Raw genomic sequence first — 23,629 nt, forward strand, 5'->3', positions numbered from 1 at the left:
GGAAACAATGAGAGATTTTTTTTCTGTGCACATACTGGAAGCCCACTCATCAGAAGTTGAAAATGTCGAGCCCAGCATAAAAAGAAAGTGACTCAGAAGAACTGTTTGTTGGCTAGCTATCCACCTTTTAACGGCTCAATTGTACTGTTATTGTAGCACCAGTTGTCCTCACCCTTAAAGCAGGAAATTTCAGTTCCTATTGTTGCTGTAAGGCAGTTTGAAAGTTGTAAAATTGCAGATTTCATGTCATTGTCAAGGGAAATCCATAATAGATGCCTCACAGTTTGACTGAGGTGCTTTATTTATACAGTAAGTATTTAAAGGGACTTGTATAATATATAACTTTTTAGGGTTGAAATCCATAATTTGAATGAAGGTAACAAAATTTTAATTTAGTTGTCTGTCAGTGGTGTCATATCCCCTTTGCTAATGTGCTCCATTGCCAGAAACCCTTTTAGAATTAGGTTTTATCTAGTTTTAATCTACATTTTCATGATAAATCTTTTAGATTTTGGTTGTTTTAGACCATATCACACTCCAACTCTCTATATTTCAGCTTGTTTGAATTGTAAACCTGCAGGAAAAGAATGTAATGTTCAGTGTGACTGAGGCCTTTAAACATGCAAATCACGCTCCGAGCAGCAATTGAAATGAAAAGAAACATTCTTTACCTCAGTTGACAGTTAATAAAGGCTCTCAGGTAACCTTCCATGTACGAACAGCCTTTATTGTATGACCCAACTTTATTATAATGACTCCATTAGTCAAAGCACACACTTAACTGGCAACTATTATGTTTAAGAGGCTCTGATGTGGCGCGTGATGACGTTAACTAGATTACAACACAGAGTAGGGGGATTACAATAAAAGTGTTTTATTTGGAGGATTGTGTCTTCAAAACTTGTGCAATACTGAATTTGTGCTTTGTTGTCTGTTGCAAGTGCAGGGTGAAATTCCTGCATTTATTGTGATCAAGGAACACTGTTTTGTTGTTTTTATTCTCCTGGCGCAACATACCTGAGTGATAGTTGTCGACCATTACAACAAATGGGTGATCTTGGTGCACACTTTGCTGTTGTTTGTCGTGAGAGTTTAATGATATGTGAATATATTTCCAGTATGTATAATGTTTGAATGTGTCTGATTCTCTTAGGTACACCCTGAGCACATCCAATTCAGCCATTGCTGCTCTGCTGTGTGCCTTGTATCCACACTTTCCTGCTCACAGTACGGACAACCGGTGAGACCAGCACACGGACACACACACACACACACACACACACACACAAACAAACACACACACACCTTTACCTATAATTATACCTATACCATGGAAAAATAGTGAATACAGATGAATTACCGTACGTTTTTTGTGTTTTTTTAACCTTTGATTAGTGATGGACAACTAACTGAATCTTCAAGTATTAAATCTTGCTCGCTCCTGCACCATGCAAGTTAAAGCAACCCCCTCAAATCATTTGCAATTACTGCTTGCTTGCTGCTCATAAATGTGCATGCTGTACATTGTCCTAAACAAACATGGATGTTATTGTCTGCAAGCATGACTGTGTACATTGTTATTTATCTGCTGTAATCAAAAGCTGTGTTGTGGATTTGCTCTTGTTGCTGCAGCTACCACCTGCAGGCCCTGCGTCACCTGGCCGTGCTGGCTGCAGAGCCACGCCTGCTGGTCCCCGTGGACGTGGACTCCCTGAAACCCTGCTACGCCCTCTTAGAGGTCACATACAATGTAAGTTCATCAGGCGAGTCAGGGTGACACAGGTAGCCACAAAACTGCTTATAAACTTCCCTTCCCTTTAGCAAGGCACTTATCCAACCCTGCTTTAGTGTCGAGGATTTTTTGTTTGACTCTAAAATATTTGAGAATTGATTAGTGGTTATTCCTACCTAAAGGCTCCATTACTGCTTCACCATGACTGAACATGGATGTCACACAACATTCAAAATTACAGGCTGGCGTGTCTTTCTTTGTTCTGTGCTGTTCAAACTGTTTGATGTGACATGTACCAAAATTCAAAGAACAATTTGTACAGTTTTTCTGTCTGCTAGCATGCACTTCCTCCCTCTCTCCCCCTCAATTTCTATCTCTGTCACACGTATTTTTAAAATTGTCCATTGCTGTACTTCCTCTTGACAAGCTGTTTTACACGCAACCACACACGTTTGTGAACACGCAACCACACACGTTTGTGAACACGCGAACTGTAATGTTCAGTAGCCTATGTGCTGGTTTTTGGACATTATGAAGCACAAGATAAAACACGCCTGTTCAACAAACTAGCTTTCCATTACGTCAGCACTACTGCTGTAAGCTGGACCGCTTCCTCGAACTCACAGTTCAGACACTGAGGTGTAATATGTGCAAGATGCTAAAACGTTCAGCCAAGGCCATCCCTCAAATTAAATAATAACACATATACAGTATCTCACAAAAGTGAGTACACCCCTCTCATTTCTGCAATGTTTTAATTATATCTTGTCATGGGACAACACTGAAGAAATGACACTTTGATACAATGTTAAGTAGTCACTGTAGAGCTTGGATAGCAAAGTAAATTTATTGTTACTTCAAAGTAACTCAAAATACAACAATGAATGTGTAAAATGCTGGCAACAAAAGTGAGTACACCCCAAGTGAAAATCTCAAAATTAAGCCAAAATTGGGACCAATTAGGCATTTTTCCTCCCTGTGTAATGCGACTAGTTAGTGTAACAAGGTGTCAGGTGTGATTGGGGAGCAGGTGTATTAAATTAGGTATTTTCACTCTCATACTGGTCACAGGAAGTTCAACATGGCACCTCATGGCAAAGAACTCTCTGAGGATCTAAAAAAAAGAATTATTGCTCTACATAAAGATGGCCTAGGCTATAAGAAGATTGCCAACACCCTGAAACTGAGCTGCAGCACGGTGGCTAAGACCATACAGCGGTTTAAGAAGACAAGTTCCATTCAAAACAGGCCTCGCCATGGTCGACCAAAGAAGTTGAGTGCGCGCGCTCAGCGTCACATTCAGAGGTTGGCTTTGGAGAACAGGCGTATGAGTGCAGCCAGCATTGCTGTAGAGGTTGAAGGGGTGGGGGGTCAGTCTGTCAGTGCTCAGACCATACCCCGCACACTGCATTCAATTGGTCTGCATGGCTGTCATCCCAGGAAAAAGCCTCTTCTAAAAAAGATGCACAAGGAAGCTCGCAAAAGGTTTGCTGACGACAAGCAGACTAAGGATATGGGTTACTGGAACCATGTCCTGTGGTCTGATGAAACCAAGATAAACATATTTGGTTCAGATGGTGTCCAGCGTGTGTGGCGGCAACCAGGTGAAGAGTACAAAGACAAGTGTGTCTTGCCTACAGTCAAGCATGGTGGTGGTAGCGTCATGGTCTGGGGCTGTATGAGTGCTGCTGGCACTGGGGAGCTACAGTTCATTGAGGGAACAATGAATGCCAACATGTACTGTGGAATACTGAAGCAGAGCATGATCCCCTCCATCCGTAAACTGGGCCGCGGAGCAGTATTCCAACACGATAACGACCCCAAACACACCTCCAAGACGACCACTGCCTTCCTAAAGAAGCTGAGGGTGAAGGTGATGGACTGGTCAAGCATGTCCCCAGACCTAAACCCTATTGAACATCTGTGGGGCATCCTCAAACGGCAGGTGGAGGAGCGCAAGGTCTCCAACATCCACCAGCTCCGTGATGTCATCATGGAAGAGTGGAAGAGGATTCCAGCGGCGACCTGTGAAGCTCTGGTGAACTCCATGCCTAAAAGGGTTACGGCGGTGCTGGAAAATAATGGTGGCCACACAAAATATTGACATTTGGGTCCAATTTTGACATTTACAGTTGGGGTGTACTCACTTTTGTTGCCAGCATTTTACACATTCATTGTTGTATTTTGAGTTACTTTGAAGTAACAATAAATTTACTTTGCTATCCAAGCTCTACAGTGACTACTTAACATTGTATCAAAGTGTCATTTCTTCAGTGTTGTCTCATGACAAGATATAATTAAAACATTGCATAAATGAGAGGGGTGTACTCACTTTTGTGAGATACTGTATGGTAAAAAACAATAAGTTGTTCTGTTGGTATCTGCATTTACAGAATATGAAACAGTGGTTTAAATAGCAGAAGAAAACAATTGAATGCAAAAAAAGGTACAGTTTTGTGTATAAGCTGTACTCTCTTTCAATCTAAATACATACTGATACAGATACAAACTCACATATTTTTATAACACAAAATGATAGTCAGTAGCTTTGCATGATTTAACCCATTGACAGTAACCTGCCATAAAAACTGTTTTACCATCATAATTGTAGATCAGGTCAAAGTTTTGATGCATAGAATACAATGTCTGAAATGGCAACAGACAACTGAATGACCAGATCACACTGATGGCATTATGTTGCAGTTTAGCTGCCTGGGTATAAGTGGTTGGCATTGCTGAGAAAATTGTAGATTTTGAAATCTAAAAACACTTCATTGAAACAAACAAGGAGTTCTGGTTCCTCCCAAGAGGAGACAATGTGGTGTAGTCCACAGTGGTTCCGACTTCCGGATTTGTGTGACCAACTTTGCACAAGACTACAGTGTGGCCATTCATTTTGGCCACAGTTATGTCATTTGGATCATGCGCACTCTGTCACGATAATTTCCATGTAAAGCAGGAAGCAGAGAAACACTGGCAGCTGGTCCTGATGGCTCACTTCCATTTTTACAAAGTTTTTATTTTTGAAAGAAATTAGATGCTTAGATAAGATAACCGTGTTCCATATTTACTCGGCTGTTGTTTCCCCCAGTTTTCCCAACATGTACATTCGAAAGCAATTGTTGCAATGCTGTAGTTGTGTCCTTACAGATGCAATAAATAGATTCTGAATTACAGGAGAAGAAATTTCTAAATTGCACTCTGAGATTTTGTTGCTCCTCTGTATAGATGTAGCTATTTTAGAGGTCCAGTTTTCCCGCAGCACTGTGAGGCACAGCTGTTGTGTCAGCTTTGGTTGTAGATTTGTTATTTTGAAGTAATTCGATTTGATTCAAACCTTTGAGCCTTGATTTTGCAGGTAGTTATTTGAAATAGAAATTATGTTTTTCCAAGTTCTTCTTTAAATATTCCAGTAAACAGAAGTCCATTGTAGCTCAGTGTTAAAGCAGAATGTGTGACCTTTATAGAAAATGGGAAACACTGAGACTAGAGGTGTGGACATCCAATGGAATTGTAGCTGGTAGAGTTTTATTGACGCAAGATAGCTTGTGACTGGAAGTTTTCTAATTTAAGTCCCGGATTAACCAGAAAAATCTTGCAGAGGGAAGTGAATAGCAGCACAGGATTTATTGAGCATGTTTTTGTCTTTGATGACAGAGAAGAGAGATGACAGGCAATGTGTAAGAGAGAGATGCAACAAATGTCCCAGGATAGCCTCAAGGACATTACAGGCCAGGATGGAAGAAGGTTAATGAGGGAGGTTGTCGTCCACAGTGAGGACCACCTCTGACAGCATTCCTCACTCTAATTGAATTCGCAGCAGAAAGCTCAGTTTGACACTGTGAACATCATCAGTCATCATCACGTCACATCACGTGTGACAGAGGCAAACATTCATACACGTTTTGTTTTGTACCTGTTAGGCAGTGAGGCCATTAACATTTGGGAGGTTTTGCCCCTTGATGAGTTTCTGGCATTCTGCTATTCTGTGTGACAACGTGTTAGTAATGTTATGTGTAGGTAGATTATACCGCTTCCCCCTCTTAGAGTGATGGTCTACTAAGTTTGTTTTGGTCTTGGTTGACTAACATTTCTATAGCCGATTCTCAAGAAAGATATGAGTACATCTCTCACAAGATTTAAAGTGGTGCTTTTGTTTGATTCTTTAGTCCAGGTCAGCCCCGTTTCACTGCTTTGTGAGCAATATGCATCATGAGTATCAGCTGTGATGTGTTAATACATCTTACAGTTCAACTTCATGCGGTTCTAGTGTGAAACTCTGTTTGTTTGATGTAATGACGCCATTTTCTGTTTCAGGAGACCAAGTGGTACAATGAGACGACGGTAGAACTGATGGCTCCCACCATGCTTCCTGAGCTGCACCTTCTCAAACGGGTAAAGCCTGAAAACAAACTGTACAGCTTCTGTGCAGCTGAAACTAGACTAGCTCCCTGTCTTCTGAGCATTAGCTAAGTGTTGTGGGTGTCGAGTATTGATAAATGCTCAAAATATTAACAGTATCAAGTCCTTAAGCCAACCAAACTATTTGCAGAAAAGTACAGAAGAGTACATTCTGATACCTTAAAACCTTTTTATTTTCTAAATTCCGTTGATTACCTCCATTGATTGCAGGTAAAGGTTAAGGGACCACGATACTGGGAGCTGACCGTAGACCTCAGCAGAGAAACACAGCATCTAAAGTAAGTATACAGGTACAATTATAACAGCATCTGTTATAATGATTTGTGTTTTTGCGCCACAGATTGATTAGTGGAGTCCAAAGAGAAAGCTTTGACGTCATGTATTGACTCACTGGTTGACAGATTTAAAAGACAATCTCTCTCTCTCTGTGAATCTCCCTCAGGTCAATCCTGTCCAGAGATGGGGTGTTGTATGTGAAGCTACGGGCCGGTCAGCTGCCCTACAAAGACGACCCTCAGGGCTGGAAGAGCCTGCTGGCCTCCAGCGTCAACCACCGCAACTCTGGAGTCAGAGCCTTCAAGGTAAATGGATGTTATACACACACAGTACATAAACTTCCATCAGTAGAAGTCAATTTATGTTCTGTGGAGCTGCATCATATAGTGGTAGCGGTACAGTACACATACACAAACCGGTGCAGCCTCTTTAACAACTATAAATAGAAGTGAGTGGAATTGAATTGACCTCCTCCCAGGTGGCTGCTTGTGTCCAGCTCTGGCAGGTTGTCACTACAGGTTCAACAGGCAGCTGTGTGTTTGACAGACTATTACTGGTTTCACGATGGCTTCAGTGTACGCTGTCAATACACCTGCAGGTCCAGAAGGGGGAAAAAACAACACAGTATTTATTTATTTCTCATTGTCCTTCCTCCTCTTCAACCTTTTCCTTTTATGCATTTATCTTACCTTCCTTTATTCCTTCTGCCTATGTACTCTTCTCATTCCATCATTTGTATCCCTTTACTTTCCTCTCACTCTCCTGTGACTGTCTTTTGTATCCTTCCTTGTTACCGTGTTGGTTCAATCAAATAATTGTACAATTTCCCTGTGTGTTTCTGCAGCCTGAAGCCATCTCGACATTCACCTCCGAGCCTGCTTTGGTCTCCTTTGCAGAGTTCTTCTGTAAAACATCTGATGAAATCAAACATGTGAGTTTAACACACACAAGTAGGTGTAGGTGAACTCTGAGACCAGTTTTGCTCCTCAATTGACCATCAATGTGAGGGTTTTTTTTAATGGTTTTACAATCTAAAACCATGTATTAAAAAGATTTCTATCTCCCTAGCTTAAATTTTGAACCATAAGTGGGGGTTTTTTTCAAGAAAACCAACAGATGCTCACATAAAGCTCTGAACATAATATAGTTAAGATTATACACTGATCAGGATTAGGTTGCCCCAGCTATTTGTAAATCCACCACTAAGTTATTGTGTAAAACATCCTGAGTTCTTAGTAACTGCTAGCTAGTTTTACACGATACACGATAGATTACATGATTTACAAAACAGGTTGCACCAATACAACTGAAGACATTTCCTAGCTGCTAAGGACTTCTAATAGAACCCTTTCACTTTATTATCGACAGGAAAACATTGGTGAGTTCCGTAGTTTAGGTTTTTTTCAGTTTAGGTGCCATTTAGATGTGTTTTTATATCCTGATTCACACATTTGTTGTATTATAAGGTTGGATTCAGTCATACTATAATACTGGTAAACATTTTCAGTCATTTAGAAAAAAAACATTAAGAAACCAAGAAGGAGTCAAATTCTTTCTTTCTTAGAAATGCTCTCACTTTGATAACAGAAAGTCACGAAAAGGGTCATAGAAAGTTTTATCAGATCCAACATGGAAACTGAGCTTTAATTCACACCTTCCTCAACATTAGTATTGAGTTAGTGTGTGGTTGGTCTGGCTATGACTACAGAGACTCTCCGCTCTGTTGAAAATCGGCTCCAGACGCTTTCCTCCCACAAACAAAATGAACATATTTGCATTCACCCTGCATCCCTGCTTATAGTGTATATCCTGAATCCTGGGTGGCAAGCTTTTGAGCATCTCCATTTCTGCTCACAAATATGTGACAAAAGTACTTTTTGGAATATTAAATATATACAAATCTGCAAACGATAGACGGTAAGAGGAATTGACGTGCCTCAAATGTCTGAGCTAAAATCTTTATATACCACAGGAATAGTCATTGTCATGCATCAGCTCTTGGTAAATACATATTTTTGGCTTTTCTGAATAACATTTCAATATCAAAATGCATACAGACACACTGAATAAGTCTTTAACAAACAAAATCTAAGTAAAAAATAATTAGGACCTCACATCACACAACCACGTCATCTTTTAATAGAGATGAATTAAAAATAAATAAGACTTTACCAGTTGATGATTAGGCTTTGTGTCTGTGTTTTATGTGTACAATATATTGTATTAAATGACCTGACACCTTGAAACATGTGTCTGGAATAGCTTTCAAGTTTCCAATGTTCTGCAACGTCTGTGGTCTTGATAGAGATCTTGGAAATATTGTGAGAAACACATTCAACCATGGCTTAGACTCTAAATGCCAAAAACAAACAACATTTTTAAACAAGATTAATGGAGAGAAAAATGTATCTAATGTGCAGCTGGCTTAGATCCCTCAGCTATTTGGTTTAAAATCACAAATTCATAAATTTCTCATGTGAAGTATCCAAAACTGTTCTAACCTCTGCAGAAACGTTTGTGTTTATGTAAGATCCCATGGCTCAAATAGGAATCTCATTGAGAAAATGTTTCCAGGGCCTTTAAATGTAACACAAAGAGAGCAGGCACTTTAGGTTTCTGTGCTGCAACATATATATATATATATATATATATATATAAGAGATAAATCGTTTGTCACTGTCATGACTAATGCATGTGAATCACTTGACTCTCATTTTCTCAGTAAGAGGCTGCTTCGGGTTAATTAGTGAGATTGCACAGAGGGTTTCAGTTTGAATGGTGAAATGATACAAAAAATGTCATTTTGTTGCATTATGTTCTGTAATTGACTTAAATGACATGCCAATTTTTAATGTTGCACACAACACCTTTAAAGTAATTTTGTGTTTCGTTAAAAAGATAAATGCACTTGCTGGTATATTAGTAGTGTTGATGCTTAAATGCCAATCTATATATTATTGAAAAGGAACTCTTAGTGCTAAATGTTTTCAAAATGTCACTGTTGTCCATATTGGAACATACAATGTAGAAACAATCTGAAAAAGCATAATTGATCATGATAAAAAGTTAAACTGTAACACAGCAAACCAAGTTGCAGAAAAATATGAGGATTATTGTTGAATAAATCACACACAAAAAAACTAAAAGCTGCTAAACAAATCTCAATCAGTTTGGTATGTGAACTTGTTATTGCTCTCATGAATCCATATACAAACTGCAAAAGGTCTGTTGGTTTAGGGAGAACTGATGTAATTTAAACAGCAACCTGTGTTTGTTTTTGATAACTCACTCATCTGTCTGTGTTGTGTTTGCAGAAGGATGATAGTCTGGTGTTGTTCTCGGCCATGCTCTACGAATGTGTGACGCAAGAATGTCCAGAGATGCTGCCCACATATATTGCTATTGAGCAGGTAACACACACACACACACAGACACACACAGACACACACACACACACACACACACACACACACACACACACACACACACACACACACACACACACACACACACACACACACACACACACACACACACACAGACAGTCATCTGCTGATGCTGGCAAAGTGGTTCCCAGACTCTCACTTGTCATATGTCCAGCACTTCTAGCGGCGTTATCAAATATACCAAAAAAGCAAAATGCCACTCATTGATAAATAAAAGGAGAGTTCACTCTGATAGGACACTTATCTCAAGCTAGTTTTGGGTCTTGGTTTCCATATTTTACTAAAATGTACTTTCAGTCTTTGGGGAATTATTGAAAAAAATGTTCAACTGTTCAATGTTCTGAATTGTTGAGCAGTAAAGTCTGATTATCTGTAAACAAAATGTTTCTCTACTTGGCATTCAGCATTATAGAACTGTATATATTTATTTTCACCAAGACCAAAATACAAGTATTACATGACTAAAGCTGCTCATGAGAAGATACATGTAAATGTATATATTTACCTATGCAGAGAAGGTTGTTATGGGTAATTAAGGGTTTCAGAGGCTGTGTTTATTTTGAAATATTCTGTGACACCACTGTTTCTCAGGTGGTGGGTGCTTTGCGCCGCGGTGACCTACTGCAGACCTTCCCCCTGTGGCAGATGCGTCTGGTGGTGGATCTGTGGGACAGCAGGGTGCTGCGGGGTTCTGTTAACCGTCACGACGCTCTGCTCACTTCTGAGTTTCTGCCTGTCATGAAGAACAAGGTGGATGTGGCGCTGGACAGCTGGCTCAAAGGTGAGGAGTGGATGGATGGATGGATGGATGGATGGAGGAGTGTGTGAGTAAAATAAGAGGGTAGATTCTATTGTATTTTCTGCTCATCTTTGAATCTGTACTCACTTTTTTAAGGAGAAAAAAGTGACAGATGACACTTATTAAAGAAGCATCACTTCTTTGCAAAGTTATTTTTTATCCAGACCACAAAAAATGTAACTTCTGCAGCAGTGGTTGTGCATTTCACAGGCAGGATGTGTTGCAGCTCGATTCCTTGTTCAGGGTGTAGCACAATAATGTTGGACAGACTTTGTATCCACTCAACAAACACACATTCCATTACTAACCTGCATGTGCACACACACACATGTAGGCATAAACACACACAGAGAGGCGTGGGAAACCGGTGAAGTAGTTGGACGAGACTATGATCATATAAACAGTTCAAACATGCCTTCACTTTCATGTCTTCATGACGCCTTTTGGCTCTGGTGCACATTTCAAACCAAACTAACTCCTGACCTCAAACATCAGGAATGTTGCTGTTCTTTGGAACTCACCCATGAATGAAATATGTGTCGAGATTTGTCCTTGTTAATTTTCAGGATTCTTGTTTCTACTCCTCTACTCTTAGTGCTGAACAGAATATTAAAGGGATAGTTCAGGCTGTATGAGGTACTTAAACTGATTTAGTTGTTTTTTTTAGTGGCTAAAATAGTGTATAAGTGTATGCTGTATTTACATCATTTATATTGCTTTATCTTGCAAACAGCCGTTTCCAACAATCTATGCTCTCTTCAAAGCCATTAGACGACAACAACAGTAATTTTACCTCACAGATCTCACTGCTTTAATTCCTTGTGTGTGTTTTTGCTCCTAGAAAAGAGCTCAGTGTTGAGATCCTACATGAGGGGTGAGGCCCTCCCTAAGGACGCCCAGTCCATGGCGTTGGCCTGCTTCCTGGTGTACCGCTCCGTGCCCTGCCTCAGGAACACACACACACAGCTGGAGAGTAAGATGAACACACAAACGCATCACTAAACTGGACAGCTTCACCTGTATACCTTCATGTAAACACTCATGCTGTTCAGACAAACTGTAACAAGAATAAAGCAACCTTGTGCAGCTTTAAACTCTCACTGCTGTCAACTTACTCAGTGGTGGAAAGTAACTAAGTACATTTATTAAAGTGTAGGTTTTAGGTACTACTACTACTTTTCTAACGTTATTTCACTTCATTTCAGAAGAAAATATTGTAGATTTTACTGTACTCTATGTATGTGACTTTTTACATTAACATTTAACATTCAAAAAAGAAATTAAGCTTGTAAAATTGAATAAATTAATTTTTGAAGATTAAGCCAGTTGTTTTTTGTTTCAACCTTTTTTGTTTCAGATGTTGTTAGTTCCAGCAAAAACACATAAGCTCTCTAAACCTTTCAAATGGCTTAATTTGAATAACTTTTTGAGGTTAAAAAAGATCAAATGATTCAATATGAGCCTTGTTTCTTCTTCATTCCTATGCCATTTATTGTCCCATGATCCCCCTCAGATTTAACTTGTGACTGCTGGTGGTCGGAAACGCTCGTCATAACTACATATTTGTATTAAAAATAGAAAGAATAGCCTCACCTCACACAATTACAACAGTGAAATGCTGCTTACACATTGTTCCATTAGTATATGCAATATAATATATAATATTATATGTTACTGCAAAACAAGTGTTTTTATGTTTGATTCTTTATATTTACTTATTGACTTGAATGCAGACTTTTAATTGCAATTTAGTATTTTCACATTTTTTATACTTGTGCTTTTACCTAAGTTACGTATTTGGGTAACTTGCTTCAGATTTACTGACAGAAAAGTTGAACTTGTCTAATGCTCTGTCCTCTCTCCCTGCAGGCTGCAGCTCTCTCGGGGATTTATTGTCGCGTAGCAGCCAGTTGCGCATCCCTCTCAGAGACCTGCTGAGGCTGGTTCCCATCCTGCTGGGCTCTGCATCCGGACCACAGACCCCGCTGGGTTTCCCCATGCAATCATTTTGATCTTGACTCTCAGTACTACTCAGCTGGCTAGGAACCTCTGAGATGCATTACATAGCCTTATGTACCCACTGTGAGCACAGGTAGGACAGATTTCTACCTGTAACACCTGCAAGTGGGACAAAATGTGACCATAAGAGATCTTTTGTCTTATTGCATCACTGCCTCTGAAAAGAACTGTTTGGAAAATACAGACTTTATTTTCCTTTTCAGCCACTACTAACTTATAGTGGAGTTTTGTATAATAATATTTCTATTTAGGTTTCTTTTTTTTTTTTTTTACAGCATAAAGAAAGTTTAGGCTGCAGTAATAATGCAGTACATGTGCCATTTATGTGCTACAAGAAATCCAGCATGGGGACTTTTTTCATGGGTAAAAGTCCAGCAGAAGACCACTTTTCTTCACTGCTAAACAAGGACAGAAAAGACAAATCAGTACATCATGAGAGGATTTGGCTGTAGGCATCCATGCTGCTTGTGAGGGCTCTCCGGATTACAGACACTGTGTTGTGAGGACGAGATGGCTGAGGCAAGACAATAAAATAGAAAAGTACCTGCACACCTCATGAATACTGTGGTTTATTCAGTATCTTGGTATTTCCCTCCGAGGTTCAGTCAGCCCTTATTATTTTGTCTTTGGTTTGAAGAAAATCTTTCGAAAAAGCACCTGCATTTCCTGGGTGTTATTTTATGTTTCTGACAAACACCAACTGAGGTCTTGCTCTCCTGTTCTCATTTTGCTGTATTTTCTCTTTAGTTGGTCAGTGTTGTCCGTCACCTCCTCTTTATTTAACACACTTGTATGTTGTGCTGCCAGCATTGCAGCCCAAAGGTCAAAATGAGGGTCTTTTGAAGTGAGTCGAGGATCAAAACGCATTGTTGGTTTATTTGGGGTGGTTCCCCACATGAATAGTCTTTTGATCTTCTGTAATAAAGCAATGTCTTCCACAGATAATACTGAATATAATTCGCTTCTGCACTAAGTGGGGAAAAATAAGTTTCAGCTTGGTGCGTGCATCTTGCCTCCTACATTTAATAATAATAATAAACAAAATAATTGCTTTGTGAATCTCTGTGAGAACTCTCTATGGTCGAAGCTACCTGCCTCTAATGTTCAATGTTATTTAGGCTTCTTGCAAAGTAACACCGTAAAAGACCAAGTCCACAAAAACAACGATAAACAAAGAACATACAACCATTTTTCGCCTCACAGTAGAAATGAGAAGTGACTGTGTGTCAGCACAGCAAGAAAGGACTGAATTAGAAACAGATTCTATGTATAAAGAGATGGTTTAGTTTTTTAAATTGGGTTGTTTGGGCAAATTATCCATCGTTTGTATATAACGTAGATCTCTGTGTGTATGCTCCCAGTTTGGAGAGAATTAATAATCAATATCAGAGTGTAAAAATTAACTGGAGCTTCTATAGGCCCAATTTTGTCTTGACTTGCCACATCATCAGTGATGATTTTGTGCTAATATTTTTTATAGGTAGGAGAGCGCCAATCTGACATCACCATCAAACAGTTTGTAAAAATCAAGTTTGGTCTTTAAAACAGTAAAAAAAAACAAAAAAAACCCTGACATAAAAGGCACTTTTAACATTTTAAGTCCAAAAAAATCTGTAGCAGAACACCCAAACGCACAGCTAATGATGTGATATTGTCCACAGGGTTCAGGGTTATTTCATGAATACATTTGTTATGTGATGCAGTTGGATTTTCCCATACAGCTGAATCCCAGCGTTGTTTAGCCAACAACTTTGAAACCCAAGCCTGTGGGACTTTCCTACCAGTGCAGGAACGCAGCAGCATAGATGCCTAAAACATTCATGGAGCCAGTTGTTACGATTTGGACTAAGGGGGGGGTCCCACTGTGTCAGACCTACAGTTTGCCGTTAGCCTTAAAAGTAATGGGAAAATCTTTGATTTTGATGCAGAATTAGTACGGAAACACTAATGTCATGCAGTCAGTGTGTGGGAGTATGTTCAGTGTGTGTTCGGCTTAGATCATTCCTAGCCGACAGCTCGGAGGACATTCCAAAGCAAATGGAAAACATCCGAACAAACAAGCGTCCCACACCCTCCTCACAGAGATGCAACACACAGAGCAGCTCCTCACACTCACAACAAACTCTTTAGATGTAAAAGTGTGTTTATTTTGTTCACTGAGGTTACATGAATGTTGTCAAAGGGTCACTTCACATTCCTTAAAGCCACATGAATATTTAATCATTTACTGCCTACAAATGGCAAAACATTTCCATGATTGCATGAGGAAAACTTGTTAATTGCCATTAGCTGCACATAGAGTAGATTATAATGATGTCTTTTCTATCTGTTGTAAGTCTGCTCTTCCACATACCGAGGCTAATTCCCCTGGTTTGGGCGGACAAAGGCAAAGGATTCAGCACATCTGTTAAGCTCTGGTGTTTTAAATGTGGGTGGACCAGAAAATTCATTGTGCTTTCTGCTGAACAAAGTATTAAACAATCCTCCTGTAAAGGATTTTCGCAGCATTTTAACCTTGAAAACGCCCCAAAAATGGCCACCAGACATGACTCATATTTTTCACGTTTTAAAAGAAACTTTTAAACCCACCACTGCATGGATTTCGGTTTTATTTTGCCACAAGAGGACATTTTGTGGTTATTCCTGTTATGTCTTTCTAATACACTGGCTCTATCGGCACACCCAAGTTGGGTGGATACTTGACCTTTCCCAGTGCTTCATTTTTTCCTCGCTGTAATGCTCTTTAGTCTGTATATACTGTTTCAGTTTTATATGAGGACTGAGGTGTGTGCGTCCCTCAAATAACACATGTTTTTAGAGCTTCAGGTGGTGGAAGGAGCACAAAGTTGCTGGGGGGAAATTTAGTTATTTTCTGTGAAGTCAAATAACTTGACTGAAAATGCTTTTTGTCTAAATAATAGCAGTCAAAACATTAAACTCCTGCAGCTGCAAGCCAGATGAACCATTCATCTTCACCAGAGTCTCACAACCTCAGAGTAATTATATCAAAGTACTGCAATTTGTTTGACGTCTAAAGCTGCGTTCAATATTTCCAAAAATGGACTAGGAATTATAACCTGACCCTATAGTTCCCCCAGCTCAACATCAAGTTTTAACATCTTTAAGTTCATTGTTTTGTCTGTGTGCTGCAAACTCCATCCTCATCTACCTTGTTTCCTGCCCCAGCAGGCACCTTTTTTAACCTCAATTATAACCACCAACATATCAGACAGATACAGTTAACTGCTAGTTGGCAGACACAGTGGAGTGTTTACCAGATAAAAAGAGAGGTATTTCTCTCAGGAGAATTAATATTGGACTCCAAATGAATGATAATGCTCCTATGAGTCTTCTAGTTGTGTGAGGCAAATGTTAACGAACATACTAAGGTTATAATAGTCAATTTTTTTTTTTTTTTTTAGCTTGTTCCACTGACAAAAAAAAAATTAAAAGTATTAAAATGTAGCCAGCCAGTGTGAGGGCTGGACCCTATAATAATGTAGTGACCAGGTTCAAGATTGTAAGCACACATCCAAGCGGAAGCTATGATGGTGGACACAGTGATGAGATGAGAGTGAATCTCCCTCTGAGAGTGACTGATTCTGGGATCGTTGAGCCAGAGTGGAGGGGCCAAATGTGAATGAACGGAAAAATCTTACTTATTATGCCTTTATTACTCCAAAATGTAGGACTGGTAGATAATAGTAAATATAATAAACATATCCCCACACATTAAGTATTATTTACTTGCACATTGGCTGCATTAAACTTGCAAAGAATACAAAGTTATTAGATAAAATCTCATAATTTGGCCCCCTGCCCCTTTAATAGACCTTCCTTCTCACTGTGACGGCATCATGTTTCATCATCATGTGTGACTGTGTATCCGCAGTATAATTTGTAAGATAACAAAGCCGTTGGGCGTCTTGCTGTGTTTAACTTTCTGATAATGTGTGTGTGGTTTCCTGGAAACACGTGCTGCTTTCAGTCAACATGTTTTAAAAAACATTCCAGGGAAATGTCACATGCATGACCAGTAAACTCAGAGCCAACAGGAAGTGGAACAGCCCGTGGGTGTCTTGGTGTGTCGTTAAGATGCTCCAAGTCTGGTGGTTTTTATAGTCCTGGAGTCTCCACTGAAAGCCATTTAAAGGATTCTCTCTAAACTTCTACGAGCTACTTATATCCCTGCTGTTGTGATGCCACAGGGCCACAGTCTGTTCAAAGTAAAAGGCCAAATAATACAAGTAATGGTAGGAAAAGACAAATCACGTTTTACCAGCTATGTAATCCCCTGTGCTGACAAGGAGACGCTCAGTCTGAAGCATTTTAGCAACCACAGCTCTTTGCAGGATGCAGGTTGTTCAGATAAACATCCTTGTTTATAAAATGTGTGTTTTGGAACATCTGGTTAAATTACTGATGGAGAATTTTTGAAAAAGGCGGAGAGGGGGAAAGGATAAGAGGGTGAAACTGAAACTCAACTGAAGATGACTTTTCTCTGGTCTTTATTTCATTGTGGTTGCTTTCCAGATTAAAAATACCAGCAGATAACACTCAGCAACACTCAAATAGAAAACACGTTTGACACTGATGTGACTCAGGACTTGAGACATGGCTGCAGTGTTCAGGAACAGAGATGCTCTCACAAAGTGGAGGAAATGAGGCCCTGTCAAATGTGTCTTCAAATCAGTGAAATCCTGCCTTGATCATGTCCCAAATCTATATGGAACTCAAGTCATCTTGGTTCCAGTCATAGAATCAGTCATCTTCAATATATAATATCTAAAACATTAACCTAAATGTCAGACCAACACTGTATAGTCTACATCAAAGAAGTAACAACATCTGGTGAAACTATTTGCAACAGAGCTTGAAAGATGAAGATGAGGGGGGAAGTTATATTATGGTCTTTCTCTACCACTATTGTTTAGATTTGCAACATCCTCTTCATGGTTCTTGAAGGATAAATCTGAATGAGTATAGTGATCTCCTGACATCTCATCCAGCTACACTAGCAGGTCAATATTTCCACTAGCTAAAGTGCGGTGCCAGGCTTTATGGTCTCCTAGTTCACCTGTCTCACCTGTCAGGATAATATTAGTGGATGGGTGTGTCACCCATTGCTAATTGCTTGTGGACTGCTGGCTGGTGGCTTGTAGCTTTAAAAATCTCCCTGCTACTCAGTAGATTACCACTAGTAGAGAAAATCTAGCAGCCACTTGTATATTTCACATGCATTTTGCTGGTGGTTGGAGCACATTTCCAACCCTGGCTGGTATTTGGTAGAACTTATGTTGTATTTATAAATATAGAATTTGAATAAATTCTTGGGCCGAGAACAAAAGCTCATACAAAAACGCAGATTGAGAAATAATCGAATGTGTTATATATAAATATGTATAAGCTCTTTGAGTAATCGTTTCATCCCTACATGTGTTTATGTTGGTTTTGAGCCAACGCTGAAATGACTCTGTCCCATCATGTCAATAGAAATGTTGAAATGTTAACCAGTCCATTTTTTGTTTTTTTTCTCTTTTGTTTTTTTAGGTACAAGCAAAGCAGACTTCCTGCCTACTAGCTTAGTAAGCCAGTAACCATCAACTACCACCATAAACACAATATCTTTGTCTGTCCTGTTGCAGCAGCAAACATTTACCAGGTGTTAAGTGGAAAAGTTGATGCGGAGCACAGGGAGCTCAGCAAATGGAATATTCTCTCTTGCTAAACAAGGTGTCTCGTCAGTTTCTGTCGAGTTTAGGCAGTTTGTTATGCTCTTAGCTCCATGTGGGGTCTTCCTACTAATATATAATTGTAATGGTGGTTGTGTAAAAGCTTAAATTTTCTATTGTTGTTGCGGTTGTATGTTATTCTGGACTATATTTAAATGCCCAGCAGACTAAGATTGTGTAATAATATGGGAGTTGTGTTTTGTCCCAGTCTACACTGAGCCATGTGTTGGGAAACAGGCAGCCAGAGTGTTTGCAATGACTGTGTCTGTACTGAGCCTGTGGGAAAAAACGCTCTGCCTCCAGGAAAAAAAAATCCTGTTGTATTTGTTTCCACAATAAGCCAATCTAAGTGTGTCACAGCGAACACGCCCTCCAACCCTGCGGCTTTTCTCACGTCTTAGCTCTGCACACAGGAGCAGAATATTTAAGTACATTTTCATTTAACCCTTACGTAAACAATTTAACAAAGGACACTTTCAGGGGACTCTGATCTGACAGAAGCTCTCATATAAAACCACAGCCTGACTCTAGACCACCAAGGAGAGTAAATATAATGTGTAATATAGTAGTGAAGCATGGCAAATAAAAAAGGGGGCTTACCCTTCTTTGTAGCCTTTGAGAGCTTCATGGGACAATAGAGTCAATATTTACAGATATGTTCTTTTAAGTTAAATTCCTGACTGAGTAGTTAATACTAGAGTTTAACATTTTTGAAATGTGACCACATGAAATAATAAATGTAAGAGAAATCATGATCCCACTTCATATCTTTGTTTAATCTGTACAAAAACCAAAGTGTATTTTAGTGTATAATTTGCAGTTTTATGGGAGGCGATGTGTGGCTCTTGCTTCATATTTATCAATCTTCTCATTTAACTCTCAGTAGAAATACGTGTCAGTATATTTTCCAAAATGCCAAACTATTCATTGCTTTTTTACACAGTTAATCATCTTATGACCTGTCGGTTAGGGAAGTAGCCAAATTCAAAGCACAAAAAATGTGATGGAAACAGATATTTCATTGATCCAGAGTTGCTTGTTATTAATTGGGAAGAAAAAATGTCTGTGTGTCAGCATTTTTTTTCTTAAAATGATGAAAAATAACTAAGGATAGGTCTAAGGATATATGGAAATATATCAGAACTTATTATATCCATCCAGCCATCCATCCATTTTCCGCCGCTTATCCGGGGCTGGGTCGTGGGGGCAGCAGGTTAAGCAGGGCATGCCAATATTGAATCACTTTGATGCTTTGAATGCACAAAAATCACATTGCCAATGAATATTAGGCTAGAAAATAGAACAATTAAGCACGACTTATAAACCATGCACACTTCCTGTTTTCTATTCGAATACACGTCTCTGTACACCCAACACACTAGAGAATCATCTTGACTTGGGCTTATTCCTGGGGCAATGCGTTGAAACACCTGGGAGGAGTTCATTATCCCAATGACACAACATCTGGACTTCCCTCTCCTCTAACGTCCACTTTTCGTCATCAGGCCAACAGCAGCGTTTCCACACACATTATGTAAATCTCAACAGGAAATTTCTCACTCGGCATTTATGCAGAAACTGGGCAGGGTTCATGTCGTGCTACTTCATTAAAAACTGAAGTGTGTGTCCACATGAGGAAGTCGTTGTGTCTGTCCCATTGATGTTTGTCACAATAACTGACAGAGGTTGACACTTCCAAACACGCAGAGAATTGACACTGTTTCCCCTCCATTAGTAGCCCGTGTCTTCTTTTGAGCAAGGCATCAAGAGCTAAACGAAACAAGCTGCAGGGAAGTCACCCCAGCTTTCCCCTCAACTTCTGCTTTTACTTCCTCTGTGTGTGTGTTCATTAAAATGTGTTGAATTTCCCTGATTTTTTAAAAGCATGACAGCTTTCCACACATCTGCACATAGTCCTGTATTGTTAGATGAAGCACAGGAGAAAAAAGAAGAAGGATGACGGACGTCCACTGCATGTGGCCACTGAGGACTGTCTTACTGAACATGACTTTAATTTTTTATTCTAGTTTTTTTATGGTATTGTTTGAATGGTTCTGTTATTGCTTTAAGTGCTTTATTGTATAATATAGTTTAATACCGTTTGAATCAGATTTTTCAGCCACTTATACCTTACAGTTTGTTCTATTATCAGTGTTTGTTGATTGTGATGACTGTAATTTCATAATTTTTGAATGAATATATTGAACATTAAAGCTTAATGGTCAGTGCAAGAACAGACCTACATGATCCTCTTTTTGGCCGCATAATTCGGTGCAATGCTTACTTTTTTCAAAAAAGTAGGTTGTTTTAACAATGCTTGGACTCCCAGGTGGCTGGATGCAATAACTTTTAGACGAATCTTAGTGAAAACACCAGCCAGGTATGTTTTCATGCAGGAATCTATAACAAAACCCAAACAACAACCTTTTTCTTTTTACCTTTAGTAGGTACTGATGATGCATGTAATATGCAACTTTCATCCATTGTCCATATATAAAGTATACTGCCAAATGATTGTGGGTCAGAATAGCCATAAAAATACTGATTTACATACTGCAAACTGTGTGTGCATACTGCAAAATTTAGTCTCAGCGAAAGAAAAGTATCACTTTTTCAGTCCTGTTGGGGCAAAATTCAACCAGGCCTCTACATCATCCTCTTTTTGGACATATAGCACAATGTAAATTAGTCTCAGACTGAATAGGTATGTGTGTATATAATGCAGAATAAACCAAATATGCATACTTTTTTTTGTTTTCTTAATAATAAGGTTTTATTTATACTGCTTGCACTCCCAGAAGGCTGGGAATAATGTCATGAAGGCTATCATTGTGAAAACATAAAGGTAAGGTCTTAATCAGAAATATTTACCTATAAACTGATGTGCCTGTATTTTGATAAGTATTCAACTTAATGAGTGAATAAATGAGTGAATTTTAAACACATACTTCACCCCATTGTTCATAAAGGTCAGTGATAGGTGTGTTTGTACCTTTAACAATTGCTAAATGAAGGATTATTTCTCTTTACATGACAGTTTGTGTCCTTGTATCTGAGCGGGATCCAGTTTAACACTGATGACCGTCACAGAGCTCCATTCATGACGAGGCTTCCCCTGCTGCAGCACATAGGGGAGGACTGACAGGAGGTGGGTGTGACCAGAAATACGAAAATGTATTACGCTGCAAGTCTCGCGGCCACTTCAGTATGAATGGTGGAGCTGCACAGGACGAGTCAGCTGCTGCAATTAAGAAAGTTTGGTGAAGACAGACACAGAGACTGAGAAGGAGAGAGAGATAGCGGGCTTGCTGTGTGTTCAGGATGATTTTTATTCCGCAGTGCAAAAAGTTTAAAAGTGAAAGAAAGTGTGTCAGTGTTGGGTGCAGATGCGCGCCTCGCAAATGTTTGAAAAAGAAAAAGAAAAAAAGACGTGCAAAGTTTGAACCTGACCGCCTGTGATGTGGGGTAAGTATGTCACTTCATATTTTGTTATGAATTAAACACAAAAAACTAAAAAGTTCTCCACTTCACAGCCGTACTCTCTTCAAAGTCCAAAGGAGGAAGCAGTTTGTGACCTTGATAGAGCTTTGCATTCACTCAGGTTGAATGTGTGCAACTTCACAGCGATATTTCAACACTGTCTTTTGCACAGAAGTAGAAACTGCAGACCTGTTCTAAGAAGTTCAGGGAGGGTTTAAGGGCCGTGCACAGCTCACTCATGCGTAATGGACGGTTTGTACAAAGATAAAAGGAAGTTTGCGGTGTCATACAGAGATAGTAACCCTGCCTTCCTCTTCCTTTTGTATTTTTTTAAAAAGTTATTGAATGACACCGCTTTTCTTTGACATGGGTGCACCCAGTCTGCATTTTTACTGTCATGTGCTGTATCCATGAATGCACCACATGCGTCACAGGCGCAACACCCATTTATTATTAATATTCTTGTGACTTGTGAGAACTTCACTGATCTTTTTATAGTCTGATCCTTATCGGTGTGTGAAGTTTGGTTGGTGAGCGTCACCTCCTGGAGGAGAGACTCTTCTCTCTACCAGAATCCAGTGGGCGTCACTTCAATACTTTCTGAAGCGAAGTCACTGCAAGATGGTGCATTCAGATGCTGTCGGAAAAAAAGGATCAAGGCTCACTTAATGTGCATTACATATTGAAGTAAAGGGAGGTTAAATAACTGAAATGAGGGCGTTATGTAGCTTTGTGTGTTTGTTTGAGCTGCATTCTTGGATGCAAAATACTAACCTTGGGAATAGTAATTTCACTGAAGATTTTGAGCTCAAATGGGGTTTACTGGGTTTTTTTAGAGCCTTCAACTGCATCTTCATTAGACTACGACAACTGAGCAAACTATAAAGGCGGTGAAATGACCTGATTTGAGTTTGCTTTTCACATCCACCATATAGATTCAGACTTTGAGTTCAGTTTTAATTTTTGTAAAACTAGTATTAATCCCATTCTGATTGAGTTCTCTTTACTGTGCTACAATTGCATCTAATACTATAGTGATATTCCATTCATTTGTTTGCTGAGGTTTCAACTTTTCGTCCTCCTTTTCCCTCTGCTGTCACATTGTTTTAATATTTCCAACACTACTTAAACTTCTCACCAAACCGAAGAGAATATTTTCCTCATTTTTTCCTCAAAATACCTCAACCTGCTGTAAATGCACATTTCTCTATGTAATAGAGTTTCCATCCATGCAGAACTTAAATATTCAAAGATGGTCATGGGATGACATTGCTTAACTTACTGTTAACTTTCTTTTACCTATCATCATGTCACCACCTCACTTCTCCACCATTTAAACTCAGCAAGGTGCTGTAGGTACTGTGTGTGTGTGAGAGTTTCATAATGAGTGACCTGGGGTTTCCCTGCCCCTGTTTCCTCCATTCATGTGGCTAAAGACAGAAGTATAGACCTCATATATATAGTGCCGGATATGAGCTGAATATTGAGTGAGTTTGTTTGAGGGAGAGAGAGGAAGAGAGAGAGAGTGTGCGCATGCGTGCGTATGTATGTGTGTGTGTGTGTGACAGCAGGGAGAGACAATAGCAGGGTGTGTTTGCATATTTTATTTATACAACCTTTATTTGAAGAGGCTTGTTCTTTGAGATCCTGTATTATATTCCCTGTGCATGTTATAAAGCAGCTCAGTCATTTCCTCATTGTGCTTCCTAATGACCCCTGCAGC

At 39.4% G+C, this 23,629-nt stretch overlaps 1 protein-coding gene and 1 long non-coding RNA gene across 7 annotated transcripts in view; both read left to right on the top strand.

Moving 5' to 3' along the window:
- Positions 1-13,749, top strand: part of anapc1 (anaphase promoting complex subunit 1) — a 48,578-nt gene extending 34,829 nt beyond the window's left edge. The window contains exons 44-53 of the mRNA XM_059359556.1: positions 1,154-1,240; positions 1,633-1,750; positions 6,050-6,127; positions 6,365-6,432; positions 6,597-6,735; positions 7,275-7,361; positions 9,745-9,840; positions 10,468-10,657; positions 11,517-11,648; positions 12,545-13,749. Coding sequence (XP_059215539.1) covers positions 1,154-1,240; positions 1,633-1,750; positions 6,050-6,127; positions 6,365-6,432; positions 6,597-6,735; positions 7,275-7,361; positions 9,745-9,840; positions 10,468-10,657; positions 11,517-11,648; positions 12,545-12,687 — 1,138 coding nt within the window. The 3' untranslated portion in view covers positions 12,688-13,749. The remainder of the gene's footprint in view (positions 1-1,153; positions 1,241-1,632; positions 1,751-6,049; positions 6,128-6,364; positions 6,433-6,596; positions 6,736-7,274; positions 7,362-9,744; positions 9,841-10,467; positions 10,658-11,516; positions 11,649-12,544) is intronic.
- A 7,887-nt stretch (positions 13,750-21,636) lies between these two features.
- LOC131993356 (uncharacterized) overlaps positions 21,637-23,629 on the top strand; it is an 83,157-nt gene continuing 81,164 nt past the window's right edge. The window contains exon 1 of one of the 6 annotated variants that reach the window (XR_009396307.1): positions 21,637-21,891. This is a non-coding gene — a long non-coding RNA (uncharacterized LOC131993356). The remainder of the gene's footprint in view (positions 21,892-23,629) is intronic. The other 5 variants (XR_009396306.1, XR_009396308.1, XR_009396309.1 and 2 more) reach the window with 5 other exon arrangements.

This window comes from Centropristis striata, chromosome 20 (genome assembly GCF_030273125.1).
Source record: "Centropristis striata isolate RG_2023a ecotype Rhode Island chromosome 20, C.striata_1.0, whole genome shotgun sequence".
Lineage (NCBI taxonomy): Eukaryota > Metazoa > Chordata > Actinopteri > Perciformes > Serranidae > Centropristis > Centropristis striata.